Here is a 26,743-nt window from a genome sequence, read left to right as displayed (position 1 = left end):
CTGAGGGCTTGGCTTAGAAGCAAATCTTAGTTTCAAAACATGTCTGAACAACTGTGGGCAAATGCAATGGTGAGAATACAAATTCAAGTTTAAAGGCACTTCATGGATTCACGAATTAGGAAACCCTTTGGTAAATCTATAGGTGAAATTCTTAATTGGCCTTCAGCCCTACAATCAAGAAAGTTAATTAATCTTTTGCAAATACAGTATCAGATTTGCTAGAAATGTTTTTTTTTCTATTGCAGACTGTATATTAGAGAGATTGTAACTTTACTATAGACTTCCGTTTCCCTGCTCACTATTGGATGAGAACAGGGCTAGATTAAGGGTAGAACTAATGAATAGCTGGGCACATTCTTCATCTTTTAAAGTGTTAGCCACACTACAGTGAAAATGACTTAATGGCATCCATTTACTTCCCATTCCTTTGCCATTAGTTTACTCTGTTACATTTGAAAGAGAGGTCAAGCATTCAATGAAAGATTGAAGGAGAGGCCCTGCAGCTGTGAGAGAAGAGGCCTGGGGAAGCTGGAGCACACGCTTGGTCTGCAGAGAGAAACCAACCCAATCCAGCTACAGCTATCTGATTCTCGACATAGGTGCCAAAAACTGACATTGGAGAAAAGACAGCCTCTTCAGCAAATGGTGCTGGAAAAACTGGATATCCACACCTAAAAGACTGAAACGAGATCCCTGTATCTCACCTTGGACAAAAATAAACTCAAAACAGATCAAAGACATTTATGTAGGACATGAAACTTTGAAACTGTTACCCAAAAACACTTCAAGATACAGGTATAAGTAACGGCTTTCTGAATAGGACTCCAAATAGCTCATGAAATAATAGCAAGAATTAACAATGGAAGTGCATTAAATACAAGCTTGAAAAGCTTCTGCACAGCAAAGCAAACAATTACCAGAATGAAGAGACAACCTGCAGAAAGGGAGAAAATCTTTGCCAGCTACTCATTTGACAAGGGATTAATACCTGTAATATATAAGGTACTCAAGAAATTAAACATCAAAAGAACAAATAGTCCAAACAATTCATGAGCAAATGAATTGAACAGACAATTCTCAAAAGAAGTATAAGTGGCCAATGAATATATGAAAAAAATGTTCAAAATCTTTAGCTATAAAGGAAATGCAAATAAAAACTGAGATTTCATTTCATCCCAGTCAGTATGCTTTCTCGAGGAAACAAATGACAAATAAAATGCTGGTGAAGATGTGGAATGGGTGGAGGCATCACTTATACAGTGTTGGTGAGAATGCAAATTACTGCAGCTACAAGGGATATCAGTAAGGAGGCGCCTCATAAAAACTAAAAATGGAATTACCATATGACTCTGCTATACCACTTTTGGTCATACACCTGAAACATCCAATGTCAGCATACAATAGAGATAGGTACCTTCACACCCATGCAGCACTATTCACAACAGTCAGGCTATGAAATCAGACTAGTGTCCATCAACCCATGAACAGATATAGAAAATGTGATAAACCATAAGCTATTATTCAGCCATAAAGAATGAAATTGGGCTGGTGGTGTGGCTCAAATGGTAGAGCATCTGCCTAGCAAGTGCTGAGTTCAAACCCCAGTACTACTAAAAAAAAAAAAGAGAGAGAGAAGATGAAATTATACCATTTTTAGGAAGATGGATGGAAGTGGAGATCATCATGTTAAGTCAAATAAGTCAGACTCATAAATACAAATACTGCATGTTTTCTCTCATATGTGGAACTAGAATTTACATAAAAACATGAAAGTAAAAGGGGGACTGTGTGGGAGGAGGGGGCAGGAGACAAGAGCAGGTGATGGAGAGGTGAATATGATTGACGTACATTGTAAACATGTAGGAAAATAATGAAATCCATCATTTTGCACAGCCAATAAAATATAAAAAGAAGGAAGCAAGCCAGGTGTGCTGGCATGTTGTGTGCCCATGAAGGGAGGCTGAGGCAGCATGAACCCAGGTTTGAGGTTAGCCCGAGCTACAAAGCAAGTTCTAGGCCATCCTGGTCTACACAGAGGGAGCCTGTCCCCTGACAAACATGAGTGAAGCCATGACTCAGCTCTGTATTTCAGACTTCCTCCATCAAGGTTAACCAAAATCTTGGATTTTTATGTTAATCTTCCAATTTCTACATGCTGTCTCTATTTAGTACATGTTAAGCCAAACACTTGCATAACCCAAGCATTTTTCTCATATTTGCATAAAAATCTCATTCCTAGGTGTTCCTAAGAATTGCTGGTTAACCCCAGTATCATATCATTCCTCAAAAGGGAATAAATTGAAGAGCATTCCCAGGCTAGCAAAAGTTTGGGTAAGATTCCTCATCATTTTTTCCTTTTGGATGGGACTAGGGCTGCACTCAGGGCTTCATGCTTGCAAAGCAGGCTCTCTACTGCTTGAGCAGCACTTCCAGTCCATTTTGCTCTGGTTATTTTGGAGATATTGTCTCATGAACTGTTTGCCTGGGCTGGCCTCAAACCTCTATCCTCCCAATCTCAGCCTCCTAAGTACATAGCATTACAGGTGTGGACCTGGTGATAGCTCATCTTTTATGGAACAGATGCATGAGATTTGTCCTAAACGGCATTTAGTCAGACTGGGACCATTGAGGAGATCTGGAAGATGTATAAAAATGCCCCAACTCTAAACACCATGCAAGTCACAGTTAGGTGCCCCCTTGGTAGTTATAATCCTACATGGAATAAAGATAAAACCTTCTTATGAGAATCAAGAGTATCTCCCCAACATTCTGCAAGAATGCTTACAGGTTTAACATCACATAATCACACAATGCTGAATTTCACATACCCCATCATTCCTTACTTTCTAATGTCCCATAATGGATAAAGGGCCCTCACAGAGCTTATTGCTTAAAAGTGAAAAAGAGTCAATTTTTTTTCTGTCCAAGTAGCTCATCATGTAGCAGACAAAACTGTCAGAAAAAATGGACTTCAGCATGGCGAAAGCGTCTGCCTGGCATCCATCTATCATAAAGCAATCTTCTCAAAGTCTTGAAAACCTTCATTAACTTTCCTGTCTTTCTCCTGACAGTTATAAAATGTTAACAGTATTACCCATGATACAGGCATCTTCAGAAATTTTTTGTCCAATCCCTCCTACCCCTGCCAGCACCCATCTCCTTGTCTGTCCTCAAATCCATGGAAACATGTGACATAGCAGTGTCCTGAACACAGCCCTTGCTCTTCCTGAGGTCAAGGGAGAAAGCAGAGATAGTCTTGATGACAGCAGAAAGTTCTCTAGCCCCAAGATACAGAGGGCAAACTTGAATTCCTTCTTCAAAAGCCACACCTACATTTACCCTCAAGGGCAGGACCCTGTCCTACCCTCAGCAAATATTTAATGATCCTTTATATGTCCCCCTTTTTCTTGACAATCTACCAATTTACAAGTCTCCAGTTATCCATGATAAGTGAGTAATGGGGACAGTGGATCACACATTTTATCATGTCTATGAGTCATCTCTCTAAAGGGACAATTTCCCTAATTACTTCACAAGTCCACCTTCTTCAACGTCAGGGATCACTTCCACAATTTATCAAATCTCAGCAGAGGAGTCTTGCATTGAAAGTGATGTAAAGGAAAACGACCACCAGCAGATACGGAATCCACACCAGAACAAGAGCAGGCATGCGGTCTTAACACCATCGACTGATCAACACACACGGCCTGATAACCATAGCCTGGGTTTTGTGGAAGTTTCATCGCATGTCTCCAAAGTGAGCAGAATCCAACCATATTAAGCCGTTATCTCACCTGCAAAAGGAACCGGTGCATCTTTATCCAGGGCCACCAGAGGCGGGTCCAAAATGACGGTGTCATTGTTCTCAGTTATAACTCCATGATACGATGTCTCAATCCACGGCTTGTGTTTGTTGACTACCAAAAAAGAGAAAACAAACAAACAAAAAGATCAGCAAGTGAGTAATGGAGTCGTAACAATATTGATACTGTACATTTCTGCAATCACAGACTCTTATCCGATGACCCCAGGAGGAATGCAGAGCATGTTAGCCAGTTTGTAGCCAGAGAAGCTTCAGAGAAGTGCAGAGAGAGGTTCAACCACTCAGCCCAGGCGGACATATGGTAAGGAGCAGCTCCAACACTCAAATGCAGCTTTGGTATCAAAGACCATAGGCTTTGCTCTTCTTTCACCTTACCAAAATCTCATCATTTCTGTTTGTGGATGTCCAGTGTAGGTAGATATTATATTATATTGTTAAGAATCTTTTAACAACTTAATTTCTCAAATACTAATATATATATACATTACAGGGTTAGAGTTCATTATCAATCAACAGACTACCAAATTATAACTGTGTATGCTAGGATTTCTGACTTCAACCTAATTGAATCCATTCTTAGGAGCTGTGACTGCATCTGGTATACAGGCATCTATTGTACACACACATATGTAGAAGCACCAATGTGTATGCTTGTTATAAAGATAAAACAAACATTCAAACATTTTCTGATCATTTATAAGACTACTTAAATCATCTAAGCTATGTAGCAAGTTCAGTTGTTCTTCAATAAATTGGCCAATTGAATGATACACTATCTAATGAAAGTGAATACATTTAAAATCCCTATCTAACATACATTACTTATTGAATTACTTCCCAACAACAAAAAAAAATAGGTTGGAGTCCTGATTCCCCACTATCTCAGAATTTAACTATATTTGCAGAATGGGACTTCACAAAGGCAATCATGTTAAAAGGAGGCCACTAGGGTAGGTTCTGATCCAATGTAACTGGTGTCCTCATTAAAAGAAGTTCACATGCAGAGACAGACATACAGACAAGGGAGGACATGATTTGTGCTGCCATAAGCCATGACTTCCAGAGAGTAGGAGAGGAGCTTGGACCAGATCCTTCCCTAGAGCCTTAGCACCTTGAATTTAGACTTGTGGTCTCCGGTAGAGAGAGAGACAATACATTTCTCTTGTTCTGAAATACTTAGTTGATGGTACTTTGTACGACCACCCTAGCGTGAGTATAACATACATGTGACAGGTGTTAATGATGACTAGAGAATTGAAATGACGCAACACAAGCATCAAGAGTGACTCCTCTAAAATATTAAGTTAATTTACTCAACTGTGAGCTTCTTAGTCTTTTTTTAATTCCCCAAATACTCTCACAGAAGTCTGAATGCAAAGCAGATGCTTTTGAAACAACATAACAAGAGCTGGGAATGTAGCTCAGTAGTACAGTGCTTGTCTAGCACGTGTGAGGCCCTGGGTTTGATTACCAGCACTGCAAGAAAACCAATAGCAATAACAAAAAACCAAAATAATAGGTTAGAGGGAGCCCTACAATTCTCAAAGTTGTTCCAATGCCAAACCTCACACCCCGCTTCACAGTTTTAAAGATGTAGTCATGTGTAATACTCCCCACAGAAACCTGTGAGGTAGTTGTGATCATTATGAAGATGATGCAGAAATGACTTCCACAAGGTATGACTTTCCCAAATGACTACATGGCTAGTAACTAATTAAGTGAAAAACCCCAAAGATAATAATTCAACCTGTAACAGCATGATCTTCAAAAGGGATACACAAATACATTCACATACATACATAAACAAATTACACCATATGTTTTATATCACAAACATTTCAGTAGCCATGGTAAAGCCAGAGCTTATGGAACTAAGAGCAACTCTGTTGAGGAGACTCCTGCCCTTTCCTACCTCAGCATCCAAAAGGTCAATTAAGAGCAGGATTGGTGGTAGCCTCTCCCTGGGCCACCATCCTTGTCCTCACCCAGCAATCACCAACTACTTGAGAGGTAGTTTCGTGGAACAGGGATATATGCCTTGCCAGTTTCAGGTCTTGGCCCCTATGGTCCATTTCTGCTGGCTGAATCATGCCCATGGCAGAGAGCAGCTCTGCCCACTGCAGGAGTGTGTAGGACAGCAGGCTCATCTACTCTCTCAGTTTGGCATTCAGTCCAATGCTTCATTATAGACCCTGGAAAAATTACAGCCACCCTGGGCTGTCCCCACACTCCTTTGCTCTTTTATTAGCTATCAACACAAATGCAATGTAAATAATTTGCAGCTGTTGAGAGAAACGATTAATCTTTTTTCCCCTTAATTAAACCTAGGGACCTATTCATTAGAAATGTGTACAGAGCATACACTAGTTGCTCACCCAGGGTTTCAGATTCATGGTGCCACTTGGCTCAGCGGCAGGCAATGGAGTCTAAAGTCACCATTCCTGGTTTCAGCCCGAGCCCAGCCACTTCTGGCTGGTCCTAGGTAAGTCAGGCAGCCTCTTGGGGTTTTTATCCCCTCAACCTTAAAATGGGGATGGCGATGTCACTCACAGGGTTGTCTTGCCACTTAGGTGTTCTGTGCTGGAGCCACTGACTGCCCTTTCATAACTCACACTCACGACCTGCCTCTGGGTAAAACCAGCATCTGTCTAACCTTGACGATGAGGTTGCTCTCTTCTGAAGTGGAGGTGGCTTGGTTTCCTACCGTAACTCAGGCTGAACTCCCTTTACTACTGTCATTGCCACAGTTACTTTGGGTACCTATTTCCTATTAGGCTCGTTACAAACATAGATTGATTCTTCCTCACAAAAACCCCATTAGGTAAGTTTTTATATCTCATTTTGAAGAAGAGGAACTGAGGCTCACAGAGGTTTAAATGTTACCCTTTTGAGCCAGATGCTGGTGGCTTACACCTATAATCCTAAATTCTTGGGAGGCTGAGATTGGGAGGATCACTATTTGAGGCCAGCCTGGACAAACAGTGTGTGAGACCCCAGCTCCAAAATAACTAGAGCAAAATGAACTGGATGTGTGGCTCAAGTGGTATAGTACCTGCTTTGTGAATACCTGCTTTGCAAGTGTGAAGCCCTGAGTTCAAGCCCCAGTCTCACCAAAAGTAAAAAAAAATATTCCCATATTGCAAAATAAGAATGTTAACATTGCTAAAATGTTCTTACTTTTCTCCCACATTACAACTTCCTTCAGACCTATCTGAACTTTTGCTTTGGCAAGGTTGACAAACATTTGCATTTTGATGTATAAACATAATTAAGTCTATCCTTTGTCTACAGATCAAATCCTCAGGTTTGTAAACCAATAACTTAAATGTACATTTTTTTGACTATGAAATACAAACACATGGAGGAGCCAGGTATTGTACAAGACTTACTTTTTCCTCTTAGTGGTTTGATGGTCATCCTAAGAACAGCATCCTTTCCACCTAGATTAGCAGGCTTCTTTATTCTTTCCCTGCCTGGAGTGGCTGAATCACACTTCATTTAAGCTGGCATAACATTTGGAAGAAGCCTCCTTTGCATATCTTACTTTTTCTGAACTTAGTGATTACCTTTTCTTTTTAATGAGTAATGAATCAGAGGTTTTTTTCCACAACTCAATCATCTTTTAGCTTTTAAATCATTCCATCTCTTATTCATTCCTAATTTGTACAATGGAGATACTTATTTCTCTGAATTTGTGAAAATTGCATGAGGTAATATAGGCAAATTCCTACCACTGGTGTCTGAACACTCTTAAGTTCCCCACCTCAGTCATGTTCCTGGATGGCTGAGGTGTGATCTTGGATGCTCAGAGGTATTTGGGGTACCCAAAATGTACAGAAAACATTGAAATAAAGTGGGAAAAGAGTTCTTGAAAAAAGTATTTGACAAAATTAACATCCATTTGTAATTGATACTGTCAAGAAACAAGGAATAGAATTCGATAAAGGACTTTTACAAAAGCTGCAACTAACATGATACTTTATGGTAAAGAGTGAATATTTGCCCTCAGAGCAGGAAGAATTCAAAAATGTCCACTCTCGCCACTTTTATTCATTTTATACATGAGGTTCTAACCAGTTTAATAAAATAAGAAGAAAAAAATCAGTTTGGAAATTAAAAAGTAAAATTGTCTTTATTCACAGAGAACATGGTTACCGATTTTTAAAAAAATCTATGGGAATAAAAAAATGCTATTAAAACTAGCAAGAGTGTTTGGGAAGGTCACAAGCTAGAGAGTCAGTGTGCAAAAATCAATGGTATTTCTATGTACTAGCAGTGAACAACTGAAAATTTAAATTAAAAATACTGGTAGCATCCAGTCCTGTGCAACACTTAGTAATAATTTTCACAAGATGCATGCAAGATCTGTATACTGAAAAAACCAACATATGCCTGAAAGAATTTAAAGTCCTGGGGAGGAGTTAATAGAAGGACAGACAGTGTTAGTGATACATTAGACTTGATAGTTAAGCTGTAAATATCAGCAAGATTTTTTAAAGGATAAGCTTTTTAAACTTTACAGGAAAATATAAGAGACTTGACCTAGCTAAAATAACTTTGAAAAGAACAAAATTGGAAGACTTACACTATCTATTTTAAGACTTATTGCAAAGATACCATAATCAAGATGGTGTGGTACTAACAAAAAGATAGGAATACAGATCAACAGAAAGAACAGAGCCCATAGACATAGATAGGCAGACAGATAGAGGGATGGACAGATAGACAGTTCATAAATAGACATATGTATATGTGTATATATATATATATATAATTAAATGGGGGAAGGCTAGTCTGCCCTGGGGCACTGTGAACAGTTAGGTTTGGCTAAAGAACTATGTTTGAGGGGCCAGGCTAGTACAAGGCTGCATTATCAGGCAGCATGAACATTACCTAGGTTTCATTGGCATGCACAGAAATCATTCAGAAGCAACTTCCAGATTCTGGCTTTATGAGAATCTGAGAACCATCTCCTGTCTAGGAAGAAACAGTTGGTGTGGATACTTGTGGCTTGACCATTTTTTTCTTATTTAGTCCCCTCCTGGGATGTTCCCTCCCTGAACAAAATGCTTTGCCTTTTTGTTCCAGTAGACTGAGGCTAGTCAGTCCATGCTGTGCTCCATTTGTAACTTCAGAAAACTGATCTTTTGTCCACTCTTCATCAGGTAGTGGCTAGTCTGCTGCAGACCCTCCTGGGTGCTGAGCTCTGTCACACACATCATCCACCTTTAGGACTGCTTCTTACCTCTGTCTTGTCTCTTCTCCAGGATATTTCAGTATCTGGAAAAGGTCTGTGTCTTTGCACTCATGCAGAGGGAAAACCGGTGTGATATTTCTGCTCCATTTACACAGAAATTAGGACTTGCCACCCAATACACCTTTAACTAGAGCACAGAAGCATTTCTCAGGAGAGCTCCTCGACCATCTTCCTGCTTCCACCTCTGAAAAAGTGTGTTAATGCTTTTCACAAGCAGCACAGCCTCGTGGCTGATGATTTCCTCTTTGAATCTTTCTGCTTTCAACCTAAAGTTCAACCCTTCTGGTCACTGCTAGCTCCTGAGTCCTCAGAACTCCAATAATGCTCCCTTGACAAAAGTAAAAATATGCTTCACTGATTGCAATGATTAGTGAGGTTAACCACACTCTAGTAAATATATTATGCCAGAGGCCAAGCTGGTCTTTTGCCTACTGTGCCATACTTCCCCTTCTGACTTGGTCCCCTGGTAGAGATGCCTGAATATTAGATCAGGAGAAATTAATGTGTGCTGTTGGCTGGGCCAATTGAGTGCATCTTGAAACTATCACTTATGAAGCCCAGAAACTATAGCCTGTTTGTTGATGGGCACTTGAAATCTTGAGATGTAAGTTTATAAGGAGTTGGAGCTGGTGTTCATGCAATGATCACTCATAGTTCGGGGGAGTGGAAAAACCATTAAAGTCAGAGGAAGCCAATCTTCCAGAAGATGCAGGAATTTGGAGTGGACTTGTGGTGAGAAGAGGTGCACCCCTGGTAGCTGCAGAGGAATGGAGGCTGGCCCTCTAATTTCCTGCTCCAGTCACTGCCACCCCTTCCTAACTCATCAGCCTGGTATGGGTGGCTGCTAAGTGACAACTTCAGTAGTTCTTCCACCGAGCACTAGATTTTTATTTGTATTAGTTTGGGTGGGTGTTTTCTCTTGCATAAAATTATTCTTATGATAATTATAATCACATTTTTAAAATATTTATTCTGTTTGGGAGGGACAGGATATTTGTCTAGGTAATTTTCAGGCTAAGGTCCTTCAGCTGCTCTCCTACAAGATTAGGTGAGGCCACCCTGGCCTTGAACTCCCTCGATTACTTGTATCTTTGCTCTAATGTGCATCTACCCCCTCCTCGTATTTCTTACCCCCAACTCCGCCTGTCCATCCTTCTAGATTCGGCTGAAGTTCTACCTCCCCAGTGTCCTCTTTCTGTACCTTTGTGTCACCCAGTACTACAGGCTGTCATGCCACTGAACTATTGCTTTGCTGTTCGCTATTTCCCATCCCTCTTCAATATGAACTGTGCTCCTCCTTGAGGAGCAGCATCTTAGTCATGAAGTCCACGTTTCCTAATGTAGTACTCAGGGCATCATACGTCATTGGTAAATGAAGTGAACACACCTTTGCTTTCCTGGCACGCTCAGTACCTGATATATTTAACAAAGCTTTGATTTCAATGAATAGATATCACATATTACCCAGATAGAAAGAGGGTGTGCCTCCCAAATCACAGGGTGACCTTATCATTTAATTAGAGGTAATGCATATTGCTTGCTAGAAGTATATATATATATATATATATATATATATATATATATATATATGTATATTATATATATGCCTTACTTACAATAAATACCTTACTAACCATATATATGTGTGTGTGTTTGATTAAATAACTGGCTACTATATCCTAGCCAGTTTGGAACATCACAAACTAATCATCTCACACCACAGAGTGTTTGAAATGTTATGTTCAAATTGAGTGAGAAGATTTGATGGGACTATGTGAATTCCACTTAACCTAAGAGAATCACCATATTTTTGTTTCTCTTCTAGCAAACTAATAACTAAAATCTTTGCAGCTTATGCTATCAACTTTGTTCTAGAAGATAGCAAATGTGTGTGATACATTTTTATTGCAAATTCCATTTCATGCCTTAGATCCCGAGATGTTCAGAATGACGGATGGCAATTATCTGATTTACAGTATGTTCATTGCAAAATGCTCTCCTGCTTTTCAATGCTTCAGAAAGAAAACACTGGCAGGCCAATTTCACTTCTTATTTATGTGTACTTTTATCTGCATTTCTTCAGCTCTAGCTCCATCCCGGGAAGGTCAGGAATGTCAGAGGTAGAGAATAGGCAAAAAAAATCACTCTTTCCTCCTCTGACTAAATACACAATCACAATAAGGATGCGAGCCAAATAACCGAAGTAATCCTCATGCTCAGTTCTAGGTACAGAATGTCAGATAAAAAGGTCCCAGTTTCACCCAAATGTCTGTTCTCCTGCCTGCTCCACTTAGCTCAGCTTAGGCTCCAATTAAGTCAGGGATTCTGATCCTCCCTTATCCCGCTCCACAATAGAGCTGAGACTGAATTAAGGCCCCCTCCTTGTTCTACCATAACTTTGGTTCTCTCTAGCATAGGGAGGACTATTCTGGGATATTAATGTCCTCGTGTGTCTTTCCTCTACAAGACAGTGGGAAAGATGCTGGCTCTTTTTAAAAAATCTGTATCCCTCACCTAGTACAACAGTTCTCAAAATACGGCCAGACGTCCTGTGGGTCCTTAAGACCCTTTCTGAAGCTCACAAGATCAAAACTATTTTATACAAACACTAAGATACTATTTGCATTCTTTGCTTTGATCGTCCCTGGGGGGAAAGTTTTCCCAAGGAATGTGATAAGACAACAGATTGAATGCAAAAGCAGAGATGAGAGCAAGCTGTCTTTTATTAAGCCAACATTAATGAAATTTGTAAAAATGTAAAACAATGACACTCTCTCCACTATTTTTAATTTTTTGATAATATAATCATTTTAATTAAAATATGTTATTTCACTATAATATGCTATGGGTTTATTTATTGTTAGTTTTAGCTGAATTAATAAAAATACATGCTTTTAATTTTATAAGTTTTAATTACTATTGTAATAAGTAGCAATTGTGAGTATAATCTGCAAAACCAAAAGCTTTCAGGAGGTTCATTAATATTTAAGAGTATCAAAGAGACCCAAAAGATTGATAAAAAGCCTGGAAGAGGACTTGAATTTTGAAATAGTACAAAGTACTCAGGGAGGAAGCAAGAGAAAGAGTGCCCATGGAGGAAGAGAGAGAGAGAAAAGGGGGGCAGAGAGAAGAGTAGGAAAGACAAGACATAAAGTGGGACAAGATAGAGGACAAGACTCTATCAGTTCCTGGATTAAACTCAGAGGAAAGTGAATCAATGTAGTGACAAGATCAGTTCTTGTTCTGGTTCTGGTTATGAAGGAAAGACAACTGGTTGGGCAAGTGTGGACCACTGCTGAGACATTGTGCAAGTGATAGAAACTGATTCTTTCGGGAAAAGGAAGAGGAATGTCTCCCTTGTGGTATGAGCTGGAGTGCATGCTGTCTGGAGAATAATTGTCTGAACTCACAGTCCTTACATCTCTTGCACCCTGCTTGGATAAACCACCACAAAAGGAAATAAACTTCATAAATCATCTCTACAAAAGGCATGAAAGGTTAAAAACATTGTGATGAATTTCTGAAATAAATTTGGACTCTGTTTCAGAGTGTTTGAGAGGTAACCATTGTATCTCAAAAGAGAAATCATGATCTTAGCAATTTTAAAGGTGTTGAAGGTATCAATTTCTCACCAAGGTAAATAGAACAGGTGTGTGTTGAGCCTCTCAGGGCCTAAGGCAGCTTTTCCAAAATTGATAACTGAGATCCTGCTCTCATAGGTACTGATCAAGGAACACGGAGAGTGCTCCACAAATGTGTCAAAAATCACCAATGAATGAACAAGCTCCTACTGCTTATGCCAACTATCTAGGCAAAGACTCATGTACAGTTATTATTCACTAATTAATAATTATCTTATGTGAAATTTCTGGTGTGGGCATATTGATTTCAAGACAACTATTGGTTGATCAAGAGAATTTGGGATTCCCTATGTATCAACACCTCTGGGGATAGTTAAAGTTAAAAAGAAAGAAAAGGAAACAAATTGCAGAGATGGACACAGTAAATTTTTTTAAATGGAAGATGGTGAACATGGAGCTAGAAAAGCCTAGCATGGGATAGGAAGAATTCCATAAAACTGTGAAAGTTCTAGAAGGAAGAGTAATTCTTGAGTTGTGAAGTCACATTGTTATCACACATTTGGGTGGTGACTAAGACATGCATATTGCCTGCAATAAAGTATGCAAATGTACTAGCAATAGGCTGATTTAGGATTAGGAGAATCTAAAAAGATTCTTATGAACAGGGAATGATAAATGGAATTAATCCTGCAGGGCTCATTATACTGAATTTAAAGTGGTGCCATTGATATTGTCTCATTCCATGTGCTATATAACAGTGAAAATAGAGATATTTATAAAATACTTATATGCTAATTCTCAATATATTTCCTCAAGTATTTTCTAATAAGGATTGAATTTCTTCTGGTGGGTAAAATTTCTCCTGGTGGCAGTGATGCCACCCTCCACTGAACATTTCCAGGCACACAATCTTCTTCACACTGCATCCTCTATAAGAGCAGGGGCAAGAGCTCCCAGCTGCTTAGCTGGCATCTGATGGAGTTAATAGGGCCCTTCTGCTTCTGATGTTGGCAGGGTGCACAAGTCCAGGTACTCCAGGAGGCAGAAACCAAAATGAGAGTAAATACGCAAAGATTTTTATTAGAGAAAATGCCACGTGCAAAGGAGGGAGTCAGAAAAGACTGGCAAGGAGGTTGGAGCTTGATGCAAGCTCAATCCTAGTTCAAGAGAAAGAGAAGGAAGGTTCAGTGAAAGTTTCCTAGACGGTGTGCATTCTAAACAGGACTCAGCAAATTTAAGGTCCATCAGAGTCCTGAACTCAAAGTTTATAGCCAGAGGAATTTCAGCTCTCCCAGGAGCTGCTCTGCCTGAGTAAATCTCACTATTCCTGCCCTTAGTCATTGGGTGAGCACACCATGTGAAGGCTGTGCTCTTGGGGCCAAGATATTTCACTGCCTAGTAACTGCAACCCTCATTACACTCGTGTCGTTGACGTTTGTAAGATACTTTCTCAGGGCTGACATTTACAGTGCCTAATCACATCCTCAGTTCCATTAAAGTTAACTTACAAAGAATTTCCAAATACCATTTCCTCACTCCTTCATTAATTCATTCGAGAAATACTTACCGAGAACCTGTGATACGCAATACCTGTTCCAGTCATAAACAATGAAACAGAAAAGAAGCATCGTCCTGGAAATGTCTAAGAAAACTCAATTATAATTTACTTACAGTAAATTATAATTGGAACATCTTGGAACAAGTGCACAGAGCATGTCCTCCTCTCATATCCATGGCAGCCATGAGTAATCAATCCACTAAACATGGACATGACCTCAGACGCTTTCTCAACACAATGTTTCTGGCAGCCTCTACCAATCGATAAGAGGTAAGCACTTAAGATTAAACTTATTTACCATCACTGTCCTAGAAGAAGTAGTGGATAGTGGGGTGGGAGAGGATTGGAATGTGAAGAACATTATGTACTCAAATTAAATGTCTGTGCTGTTAAAGTAGGGAAAAAGTAAGATCAACAAGTTTGTTTCCAAAGTTGGGAATAAGTCTGTCTTAAAGAGAAAGAATGAGACAAAGAGCAGCTGAGGACACAAAGTCTACACAGCTTTTTACTCTTACATTTTGGATGTAATTAGCTTGGAGATGGTTTTTGAGGCACGTCGTGAGCTTAAGATCCCATGGTCGTCTTGGAATTTTGGAAACCCTTGACTTACTGGTTGTACTAAGACTGTAGGAGTCATTGTGGTAGAAACAAAGTAAGAGCGGGTTCTCAGCAAGCATATACTGAACTGAATTAAAGCATGTTTTTGTGGTGGCCATTTTGATGTTATCATCTAGGATTTTCCAGTGTACCAAGGAAACAGAATTCCTGGGCATACTCAAGACACCTAAGTTCTCTGGCTTTGGGAGAGAAGGCAGGCAAGGATATTCAGATAGCTTTAAAATTTAACTTACCCATTCTACTATTAAGGAAACTCCTTACCTCTTGTTGCTATTGGGGATGGGAGTCAACTTTTGATTTCCTCCCAAGAACTGCTCCTTGCCTCATGGTCACCGTCTTAGAAAATTACACCACTATTGCTACAAAAGTCCAAACCCTAGGAGACACCTTGATTCCTGCCTTTCCCTAGCCAGCAGTCTTTGCACAACCACATAGAATCCATCAGCAAATTCTGCTATTTCTATATCAGCACAGTAGAACTTTTCTTCCTCCCACAACACCCTCAGACAACACCATCTCCTGCCTTAACTTCTGCAAAAGCCCCTAATTTGCCTCCATCTCTTCATTCTTATTCCCTATACCCCAATTTCAAAGAGTTTCCAAACTGGTATTTTCAAAAACAGAATCTGGTCATAGTGCAGGCTACTGCGATTTCTTCTTCAACCATCTCAAGGCTGCCCACACTCTTACAGGAACGTTCAAACTTCTTCCCATGTCTTCTACACTCACTGCCAACTCACCTTCCACCACTGCTCACTGTGGCCCAGTCACACTGGTTTCCCTTTTTCACCCTCTGATTCACCAAGCTCAGATCTGTCACAGGCAATCTGTACTAGCTGTTCCTCAAATGCTTTTCACATGTCACCTCTTCATCATCACCCTCTGCTCAGACCTCTAAGTTTCCTTTCCTGAAGACCCGACTAAAGTATCTCCCCACTGTTCCTGAAACCTATCCTATCTCACCTTTATCTTTCTTATCACAATGATCAAGCCTGAAGTTACCTTTTGGGAGTCTCAACTTTTTCATTTTGTATCTTGGTCCTCAGGAATGGAAGCTGGAAAAATAGGTGCCTTGTCTATTTTGACCACAACTGTTTATCCAGAGCTCAGAAAGTGCCCTGCCCAAGGTAAGCATCAATAAAATTTATGCTAAGCCAATGAATGAGCTATCATCCATATGGCTGTCAATGAAGTCAGAAAAGTTTCTCTCTGACACCAACCTCCTTATTCTTGTTATACCCTTTCCTAGCTTATCTGGCTCCCTCTAGAAGCCCCTTTCCTAACCACAGTGTTCTCTCTCACCTCCAGTGGCTGCAATTACAGGCCTCTGTGCCCCCTCTCTAGTATGCCTAAATTCTCAATGATGGATCAGCTCACTCTCCATGCCCAGGCATTCATTTTTGTCCAAAGAGAATGTGAGAAACCCTAAGCTCTTTACCCTTCAAAAGGATGAGGCAAAAGGATGAGGCTTATGCAGGGGCCAAGTAAACATTTTGAGAATGGCCTCTTTTGTTTACCTGTATCTTGATTTCTTTCCAACAATCACTTTTGTCTCTCTCTCTCTCTCTCCCTCTCTCTCTCTCTCTCTCTCTCTCACACACACACACACACACACACACACACACACACACACATATGCATTCACGTACCCAGGCCTCATAGTCAACCCAAGCCAGTGGAGAGCTGCCCATCCCAGCAAGTATGGCAGTCTTGTTCTGTGTTTTTCTGGAAAGAATGCCAAAGCTCCAAGACAGAACTCTCACCAAATTTCCTCTGCAGGGAAGTGACCCTAGCCTTGAAGAGGTGCAAAGTCAAGGGGACAGCATTCACATGCTTTGTGTAGAATGAATTGTTCATGTTTTTTAAACTGCCTGGCAGTCTCCTGTACTCTCTTTGCCAGTGGGTGTACTTGTTCTTCCAACCCTACATATCTACAAAGCAGCCCCTGCCTACACTAGCTACAGAGGGAGCTGAGAGGAATCATATAGTGGACAAATGCCAGACTCCTTGCCCTCAACAGTTGAAGCAAAGACCTCAACCCTTCCTCTACTAGAGTTTAACAAGCCCTACACCATGCCATGGCCCACAGCTCAAAGTCCTCACAGAACGAACTCTTCAAGACACCACATAGACCAGGCAGGCACCCAAGGCCCATCGCCAACATGGCTACGGTCATAGGTAAATCAGATCTCCTTGGAACATTTGGGCTAAATTTTACTGCATGTGTACATGGACATGGGCTTTAAAGTTTGTCTCCAGGGCTTGCTCATAGCAAACTCTTTAAATATCTCTCAGATTACAAAGCATTTATGTCTTTGATATGCAAATTATCTCCAACTCTTCTGAGCAGAACGTAGGTAAGAGAGGATTTCCTACAGCACAAGTGAAAGGGAGCCACCTATAAAGCAAAACTTAATCTTGGCATAGGTGGCTGAAGGAGGCAATAGCTCATCCCAACTGGAAATAACATTCAAAATGTCTTCAACCCATAAACAGGAGTGGGTCTTTGGAACAAGAACATTGATTTTTACCAGACACAGTGTAGTGTACAAGCAATCATTTCATTCAACAGGTATGTATCTAATGAATAGGCATTGTTTGTGTGTGTGTGTATGTGTGTGTGTGTGTGCTTATGCCAGTTTTTGGAAACACAGCACTAATAATCACACTAATTATAGTAAGCAATTATACTAATAATGATAATCAATGTAAGTGCTAAGAAATAGAAGGACAGGATCCTATAAGTATGTATATCAAGAGGAAGAGATCAAATTGAGGGTATTTGAAAGGCCACCTTTTAAAAGTGACAGGTGTGAGGCTGGGGATCTAGCTCAGTGGGAGTGCTTGTCTGCCATATGTAATACTCTGAGCTAGATCTCCAGCACTGCCAAAAATCAAAAGGACAGATGAGCTGAGATCTGATAACTGGGGGGATAGATGTTCTAGAACAGAGATTGCATGGGAACGACTGAGAGAAGTGGTACTAATACACACAAGACAATCTTGTGCATAGGGTAAGGAAACAAGGAATGGGTTCTGCCAAGAGAAGCTTCCAAAACTCCCTGCAATTTAGGAACACTCAAATGAATAGATACATTACATATTGGTAATAATCCATTAATCAATAGTTAATACAACAGGTGTAATTTTGTAAGAAATTCTCGGGAAGGGGAGGTCAGTGATGAACTCATCTTTGTAGGCTCTAGGAACCAGGGCTGGGACTCAGTTGGATCACGAATGAAAATTTAGATAGTCAGGGAAGCAAAGGAAGTCAAAATGTGGAAATACACCTAGACTCTTCCCTTCTCTTTCATCTGACAATCTACCATTGGCAATGTTTTGCTTCTCATGCAAATGTATTTTATGAGCTGGCCTGCCATCCCAATGGCCTAGGTCCAGTCTCCAACACTGAGCTTAAGAAATGGGGCTAGAAACAGACTCCCTTGGAGCTGTTTGTATTTGCAAGTGACATGTCCCATCTGGTCCTCAGAGGCCAAGAAGCTAACTAAGCATTGACCAAGAATTTACCAAGCACCAGCTGTGTTTCCTGCCCTATGTCAGCCATCAGGAGAGGCATGGGGTAGGCATAGGCCGCTCACTGTGAAAACGTAATGCCAGTGATGCCACCATAAAGAATGGAGTGCAGGTGATGTCATGTCAAATTAGAGCAATTTTATATTTGACTTCACTGTTTCTTTACCTGTAGATGTTAATGTTTTCTATGGGGTGAGCACCTGTCCTATGTGCTGGGAACTGTACCGTGCCATGGCAGGTCAGGTTACCTGGGAAGCAGACTCTCAGAGAGTTTAGTGTGCTACCCACCATGTGTGAAAGATACATAAAGGCAACAGGAAGGGCAGAGGGAGAGGGGGTGCTCTGATGAAGCCCACTGAGAGTCTTAATGAACCTTAGGATGCTCTAGAGCTTGCATGGTCCTTTCCCAGTTCTGATTTGGATGAGCTTTTATCTCCTTGCATTCTTCAGTCCCTGTATGGGAGATACAACAGGAAGGGTCTTCACTTTGGGCACAGCTCCTTTCTGAATCTGAGGCAACACCTGAAGGGCTGAAGGTTGTATTACCAACATTTCTCCCAGCATCAGGAGCAACTAATACTTCGTTGAAGGCAGTCCTGGGAGGCACACCACTACGTCCACCATACCCTCCAAAAACACACAAAACCCCTCTGATGTAGATAGCATCTCTAATTGTAGATAATAAACTTAGACTTGGTGAGAGTAGAATGTGACCTAAGTCCTATAGCTGGGTTTTTGCTCACTTCTGATTCCATAGCATATGTTTCTATGACTGTGTGATTCCTATTTTTTCCAAGAAGTAGGGAGGAACTCATATTGTGCCGCCATCACCTAGAAAAGGCTGGGCACATGAGATACCACACCCACCTACCCTTTTTCTAATGGCTAAACATACCATTTCTTAGATTTCTCTTAAAAAACAGAATTTAAATCCTTTCCATACCATCATATAGAAGTTTGTATACATTATCTACATCTTACAAAATGTTCAGTATCCCCTTTAAAATAGAAATGATGATGCAATTAAACTTTGATCAGTAACTACAATTTGCACAATCTTTGCAGAGGTTATAACACAGCACCACACTGTACTTCATATTTTAGACCATTTTCTTTCTACCTTCTTGAATAAAGAAACTCTCCATGAGAGCAGGATCCCTGTCTTCATACATTTCTTAAACACTTGCGCAATGCAATGATGCCCTTATGTTTCCATTAGGTGGCACAGGTGGTATTTCTCTGCTTTTGTCTTCAGAAATGACTTCTGAGCTGGGCACCAGTGGCTCATGCCTGTAATCCTAGCTACTCAGAGGCAGAGATCAGGAGCATCGCAGTTCAAAGCCAGCCTGGGCAAATAGTTCTAGAGACTCTACCTTAAAAAAAAACCTATTACTGGTGGAGCGGCTCAAGGTGTAGGCCATGAGTTCAAAACCCAGTACTGAAAAAAAAATGTGTTCTGTTCATACTTTAAGTGTTTTTGTACTTACTGTATTCTCCTTTCACCTATATTTCATGACACTGCTCCTAGTAGCAATTTTAAGCAATAACTTAAATGTATAGGAACAATTCAAATAGAACAAAAGTAAATATTCTCTGAAAGATTAGTGACCTTACCACCCTGTACAAAAATAACAAATGCAATACAGTGGCTGTAAAAAAGCATTTTCTCTAAAACAGTTATTTCTGCAGAACAATTTAAAAAGGGTTCTTCGGTGAAAATGTACTGATATGTTTTACAACCTACACAATTAAGTATTTCAGAAAGAAGAATGAACATTTGTGCAAAAGTGTAAGAAACATTTACCTGTAAGGATTTAGTATTAGTAAAAGAAAAATTAAGTATTAATAAGTTTAACTTTGCATCTAACTTTACATCACTAATAATCTCAGCTTCGGTGACATAATTTAAAGAAATCTGTCAACAAAACTGAAACCTATGTATCAGCAGTGAGCACTTCAGAATTCTAACAATGAAGAACTGTGTGTGAGTGTGTGAGCGTATGTGTGAGTGTGTGTGTGTGTGTGAGGGAGGTGCTGGGGAGGGGAAAACAGCTGGAAAAGGCCAAACCCAAACCTTTCTATTGTATAGCACTGTTTCAAGAAGAAGAAGGAGGAGGAGAGAAAGAAGAAGGAAAAGGAAAAGAAAGAAAAGAAACTTTCATTACACTTGTAAAACTGAGTACCCAGTATTTTAACTTGTATTTTTTCTCTTCTGTCAAAATGTAAATTGCTCAGCTATGAGTGACATAGAGCTTAATTTTACACTTTAAAATATGAATTCTTTTTCATTAACTTATTAGGAAATCCTTAAAAATTTAAGTCATCTGTAGTTAGACTTTTGGTACATGCTATGATTAAACTTTTCCATTAAATCTTTAGATAGCTTTACTTCTAAACATTTGTCATCTCACAAATAATTAAGCTGATAGCTAGGAAACAGTGATTGTTACAGCAAATCTTAATGATGACAAAACTCTGATACTTAAATTATTTTAGGAGTGGTCCTTAAAGTATCGATCTGTGTTGAGAGAATTTGTACATTCTTTAGCATTCCAGAAAAGTTTAGACGAGTTTTCATAGTAGGCAACAACATTTCCAAATTACAGATACAGGTTTGGTTCCCTAACTTATATTTCATATGATAAAAATAAAGGCAGTGAGTTCTGTAGACAGCACACAGAGTGAAGTGAGTATGTGAGCAAGGGCACTAACCTGTATTTTCCTTTTTTAAGTGGGAGGATGTCTCAACCTCAGCTACATTCAGGAACCCAGGAGGTAGTACCAGGGCTAGGACTTGTGCGTACGGTTGTCTACTTTACCAAATAAAAAAGTATAGAGCACCCAGTTAAATTTGGATTTTAGATAGCAAACAACGGTTTTGGTAGAACTATGTCTGTTGAACAGCAGGGACATGCTTCCATGAAAAGACCCCTGCTGTTTATGTCTGACACGTGAATTCATCGGGTACCCTGTGTTTTACATGGCAGCCCTACTCACAAACAGGAAAGTCTCCACACATGTCTACTGCGGGATTTCAGTGACATGGAGTGTTTCCCTGCCAAACTCTCCCCAGCCTCTTATCGCATTCATTTAGTTGCACCCCAATTTCTCACTGCTCAGTTAAAACTAGTGCTTAGTGTGCTGGCAGTCCTGGGAGAGTGGACTGGGATAATCAAGCAAGTTTTGAAGACTGCAAGAAAACACAAACAGGAAAGAGGGAAGGTCAGGAAGGGACATTTTTGAAGGGTGACAGCTCAGATAGAAAAGGCCAGAGGTATACAGGCTTGCTTTGTGCATCTCCATTTTGCTCAGTTGGGCTCTTGAGAAGGAGGTTCCAGTCTTTTAGGATTGCTCAGAAAACCCATAGCATGAAGGGTGATAGGCTAGCTTTTCTCCAGGGTGTTGTGGGCCACCATGAAATCTAGTGGTTCAGTGCCAGGACAAGTCTGCAAAACCTCTACGTTCCCCCACAGTCTCCTCATCCTGAAGATGGCCTAGAACATGTGATTTCTTAGTAGCTCTGTGATAAGGTCATCCTGAAGAGACAGTCAAAACGATATCACAGGTGACTGGAACTTCTGCTGCTCCCAACTTTTCAGAGGAGCCATTCTCTTTTATGACCCAGAGATTCGTAAAAATGAGTAAGAGAATGCAGCCACTTAAATAGTTTTCTTTGAGGAGTTTGGCACTAAATACATTAAATGAATTCCCTCGGCCCTGGGACAAGAAGACATTAGATATGGTCTATTACTTGCATTATCATTAGATTAGTGAGTCATTAGGAAAAATAAAATTCTGATCAGCAGGAACATTTATAAAGTGCGTGATGAGGAATATGCCAGGCTGGGCTGTCTCAAACATCCAAACTAACCACAGTGAGTGATGATTTTGAACAAAGAAAAAGGCTGACACAAAGAAATGCCTTAACAAGCCCCACATTAACAATTAAAACCTTAAGGGAAAAGGGAGGATCACTCCTATCCTTCCAGATAGTCATAGAGTGCTTTTGGTGCCAGGTGACAGTACTGAGTGTTTTCACCTTCCTCACCGAGCCGAGCTTCCATCTGTAACAAGAGGATCTTCTAAGGTCCTCACAAGGTTCCAGGCAGCAATGGCATTCCTCAGAGGTGGCTCTGAGGTTGCAGTGTGTGGTAGGCAGCATCACAGAGTAATATGGTGGACCCTCCATTCCTGCCTTAACCCTGACCTTTCCAGTTCATCCATTTGCTTTCACTGCTAGGAGATACAGAGAATGTATCACTTCTGATTTTACCTTCAAGGACAAACCAGGCAACTACTCATACAGGATGACTTTAAAGTGACCCAGCTAAGCCAGGCATAAGTAGCACATGCCTGTAATCCCAGCTAGTTGGGAGGCAGAGAAAGATAGGAGTATTGTGCATTCCAGGCTAGCTCAAGCAAAGTTAAGCAAGACCACAAAAGGGATGGAGATCTGGCTCAAGTGACAGAGCACTTGCCTAGCATGCTTGAGGCCTTGGAATTAATGCCCAGCACTGCTTAAAAGATGTTACTAAGCTACTAACTTGTCATATTGGGGAATCCTGTTATGTCCATGGGAGTGTGGGTTGGTCACAGGGGCTGGTGTCAGCCAAAGGATGGATCAGGTGGGACAATTACACTGGAGGGACCAGAGACAAATTAAGTCAGTGGGCAAGTGGGCAGTGGGGCTGGGCCAAGCATGGGTAGAGGATGACACATTCATAGGAACAAGTGCTGCTTCCTCAAGGGTGAGGCCTGTGCTTAGAGCTGGAAGGAAGGTCCAAGGTGACCATGAGAGGGAATATTGTTTCTGAAGGCTCAGTGGTCCTTCCACCTGCCTGTGACAGGCTGCCTCTGACTTCCTGGGATAAGTGGTCCCACAGGCTCCCTGAGTTCTATACATTTTCCAATCTAAACACATGGAAGTCATTTCCTTGCATGTCTTTGTTCTCACTTATTTGGTTCTTTTCCTTTCCACGTGCTCTACCACTTGAGCCATCTCCCCAGCCCTTTTTGCTTTAGTTATTTTTTAAATTGAGTCTCATGTTTTTTCCCAGGCTGGTCTGGACCGTGATCCTCCTGTTTATGCTTCCCATGTAGCTAGGATCACAGGCACCTGCCACCAAGCCCAGTTTATTGGTAAAGATGAGGTCTTACCGAACTTCTGCTTGAGCTGGCCTCAAACCACAATCCTCCAGATCTCCAGCTACCAAGTTTCTGGGATTAGAGTTGTCAGCCACCACACCTAGCCAGTTTTCACTTATTTGATTGTGATCTATGATATGGAAGGACAGTGTCCACACCAGCTCACTTATCTATCTATCCATCCATCCATCCATCCACCCATCCACCACCCATCCATACATCCATCCACCCACTTGTCCATCTATCCATCCTTCCATCCACCCACCCACCCATCCATCCATCCATCCATCCACCCACCCATCCATCCACCCACCCATCCACCCATCCATCCACCCACCCATCCATCCATCCATCCACCCGTCCATCCATCCATCACCCACCCATCCATCCATCCACCCACCCATCCATCCACCCTCCCACCCACTTGTCCATCCATCCATCCACCCACCCATCCACCTACCCCCCCACCTACTTGTCCATCCATCCATCTATTCACCCATCCATCCATCCATCCATCCATCCACCACCCACCCATCCATCCACCCACCCATCCATCCACCCACCCACCCACTTATCCATCCATCCATCCATCCATCCATTCACCCATCCATCCATCCACCCATCCATTCACCCATCCATCCATCCATCCATCTATCCATCCATCCATCCATCCACCCATCTATCCATCCATCCATCCATCCACCCATCCATACATACATACATCCACTCATTCACTCACCAACCCATCTACCCATCCATCTACCCACCTACCCATTCATCCATCCATGCATCCATGCATCTGCTCATTCAATCACTGATTCACACAATAAATTGAGCATCAACATATTTTCTTCACAGTGTGAGATACTTGTGTTGCCTCCATATCCAGCACCTGAATCAGAGCTTGGCACCAAGTAGATACTGACTAAATGCTGCCAAGTAAATGCAGGATGACTGGGGACTTGTTCTGTGAACAGGGCTGTGTTTCCAGGTGTCCCTTTCACTGGAGAGGTGGGAGGAGGAGGTGAAGGCAGGAGAAAGGAGAGGATTGTGGGATGGCCTTTGAACTGAGACAAACCTCCCAGCTTACCCAAAATGTCTCCTTCGCTGGTCTACGCCACAAAATTAAACTGTCTTATTCCCAGTACCACTGCTCTTTTGGTTAAGATATGTTTTTCTGTGTGTTGCTAGTGAAGTGTTTATTGGATCATTTTTCCATATGTAGACATAACACAATTTCTTCCAAGTTTCCCTTTCCCCTAATTGAGCTTTTTCTGAATTGCCTACCTGCTTTATTTAGCAAGATTGCAAGTAGCCTCTAAGGAGAGAAAGAAGGGCTCCCTGCCTGCACTGCCCACTCCCCCTAACACTTTCAGCCTACCTGCCTGGGTCCTGCTGCCCTCACTTGCTTTGTCTAAGGAATCTATTATCCAGACTCCTGCTTCTCAGCAATAGCACAATGCTGTGCTGAGCTGCTGCTAGTCCTATAATATCCTTTGCCTAATAAAAAACAACCTGTGTTGCACATTGCATTTTAACTACAAATTACTTCTCCCTTATTGTGTGTTCAGCAACTTCAGGGCATCGCAGCTATTGTAAGTTATTATATGCTTAGTTGAACTTACTAAATTCCACTCATTTCCAGTTTTGTTGATTTTCATTTCTGTAATGGAAACTGAGCCCTTTCATACTTATTTTTCTTTTTCACAACAGGCTTTCTAAACCACCAGGAATCACAGAGAATTAAGCCTTGGCAAAGTATGACAGGTAGGCTCAGGGCATCCTAGAAAAAGGTCTTCCCACAGTCTGCTCTGTGACTGCACATATTGTAGCCCCACGTCCATGTCTATCCATTTAACTCCCAAGAAACAAGGCAGGCTTCTGTGCAAAACTGTTTTGAGCTGAGCATGGAACTGCACCCCTGTAATTCCAGCACTTGGGAGGCAGAGGCAGGAGGCTCTCAAGTTGAAGGCAAGCCAGAGCTACACAGTGAAATTATGTCTCATAGAGGCCGAGACTCTCACTCCTGGGCAATGACTTTCACCAGGAGAATGTTATGGAATGTCGTCTGTCCCACATGCATGGATCTCAGAAGGATCATTCTGTCAGCTCCACGAATAATAGATTTGAAGCCAAGAAACCCTCCTGTGCTTGGAAGAGGCTCTGGCATCTTGCCTGAAGCTTGTTAATTTACAGAAAGCTGAGCAGATCATGCTTACGAAGCTGGTAATGTTAGAAGTTGCCACGAGGACCCTTGGTGGTCAGGGTGGCCTAGGGCATGGTACTGTTTGAGAGTGAGCTCGGCCAGCGGAGGGCAAAGCTGCCTTTTGCACACACGCCGGGGTTTGCTGAGATGGTTGAGAGAGTCATCTGAGCAGCCCTTCAGGAGCCTGTACTTTTATATCAATGACTCACCTGCTAAAACCATTGTCACTGACAATCGCCTTCAGGAGCTGTGGCCTTCCAGCCAATGCTGTGCAGGGCCCTTGTGTGCTGGCCAGAGAACACGACCCGTGTCATTCACTTCTGTACCCATGAGGAGATATTAGGACAGATACCCAGAAGAGCTCCCCATGGGCCAGAAAAGGAATCAGGAGTCAGGGCTCTCTGCTGGCATACTCTGAGCTTTTCCTCCCATCCATGCTTCCTATCGATGACTCTCTTCAGTAACTGAATAAATATTACTGAGATGACACTATGTGGCAGATGCAGTGCGAGTAGCCAGGTTATAGAAGGTTTAGAAAAGGTATAAAGATCTCATCAAATCAACCACAATGTAAGGAACAACCCCATAACTGAACTGCTCTAAGACGGTAAAAGTACCAAGGAGTGGACAAGGGGAATAATGGGTACAGGGACAAGACATCATATTCTTGGGGGAAAAATTACTAACTGTAGACCTCTTTCACAGAAGACACAAGCTGAAATGATTTTCCACAGGTCAAAACTGCAAAGAAAGGGAAATTGCTGCAGGTAGAAGAAAAGGCATATGCAAAGGTCCTGAGGCAGGAGAATATACACCTTGCGGAGTAAGCAAAAATGGTCTACTATGATCTGGAGTTCAGAAGCAAGGTGTCATGAAATGAGTATTTAAAGAGGAGCCCAGCATGCCTAACTTCAAACAGCATCTTGAGTTTGGTTGGCCAACCTGACCTGCATTCCTTTTTTTTTGGTGGGGCTGGGGTTTGAACTCAGGGCTTCACACTTGCTGGTAGAGCACCTGCTCT

General features: G+C 41.4%; 1 protein-coding gene across 1 annotated transcript in view; it reads right to left on the bottom strand.

The window, feature by feature from the left end:
• The window catches only part of Clstn2 (calsyntenin 2), a 565,999-nt gene that overhangs the window by 345,652 nt on the left and 193,604 nt on the right, over nucleotides 1-26,743 (bottom strand). Inside the window, exon 2 of the mRNA XM_074060266.1 lies at nucleotides 3,795-3,917. Within this exon, the coding sequence (XP_073916367.1) occupies nucleotides 3,795-3,917 (123 nt within the window). The remainder of the gene's footprint in view (nucleotides 1-3,794; nucleotides 3,918-26,743) is intronic.

Source organism: Castor canadensis, chromosome 17, assembly GCF_047511655.1.
Source record: "Castor canadensis chromosome 17, mCasCan1.hap1v2, whole genome shotgun sequence".
Taxonomy (NCBI): Eukaryota; Metazoa; Chordata; class Mammalia; order Rodentia; family Castoridae; genus Castor; species Castor canadensis.
This window is presented reverse-complemented; position numbering and strand designations above follow the sequence as displayed.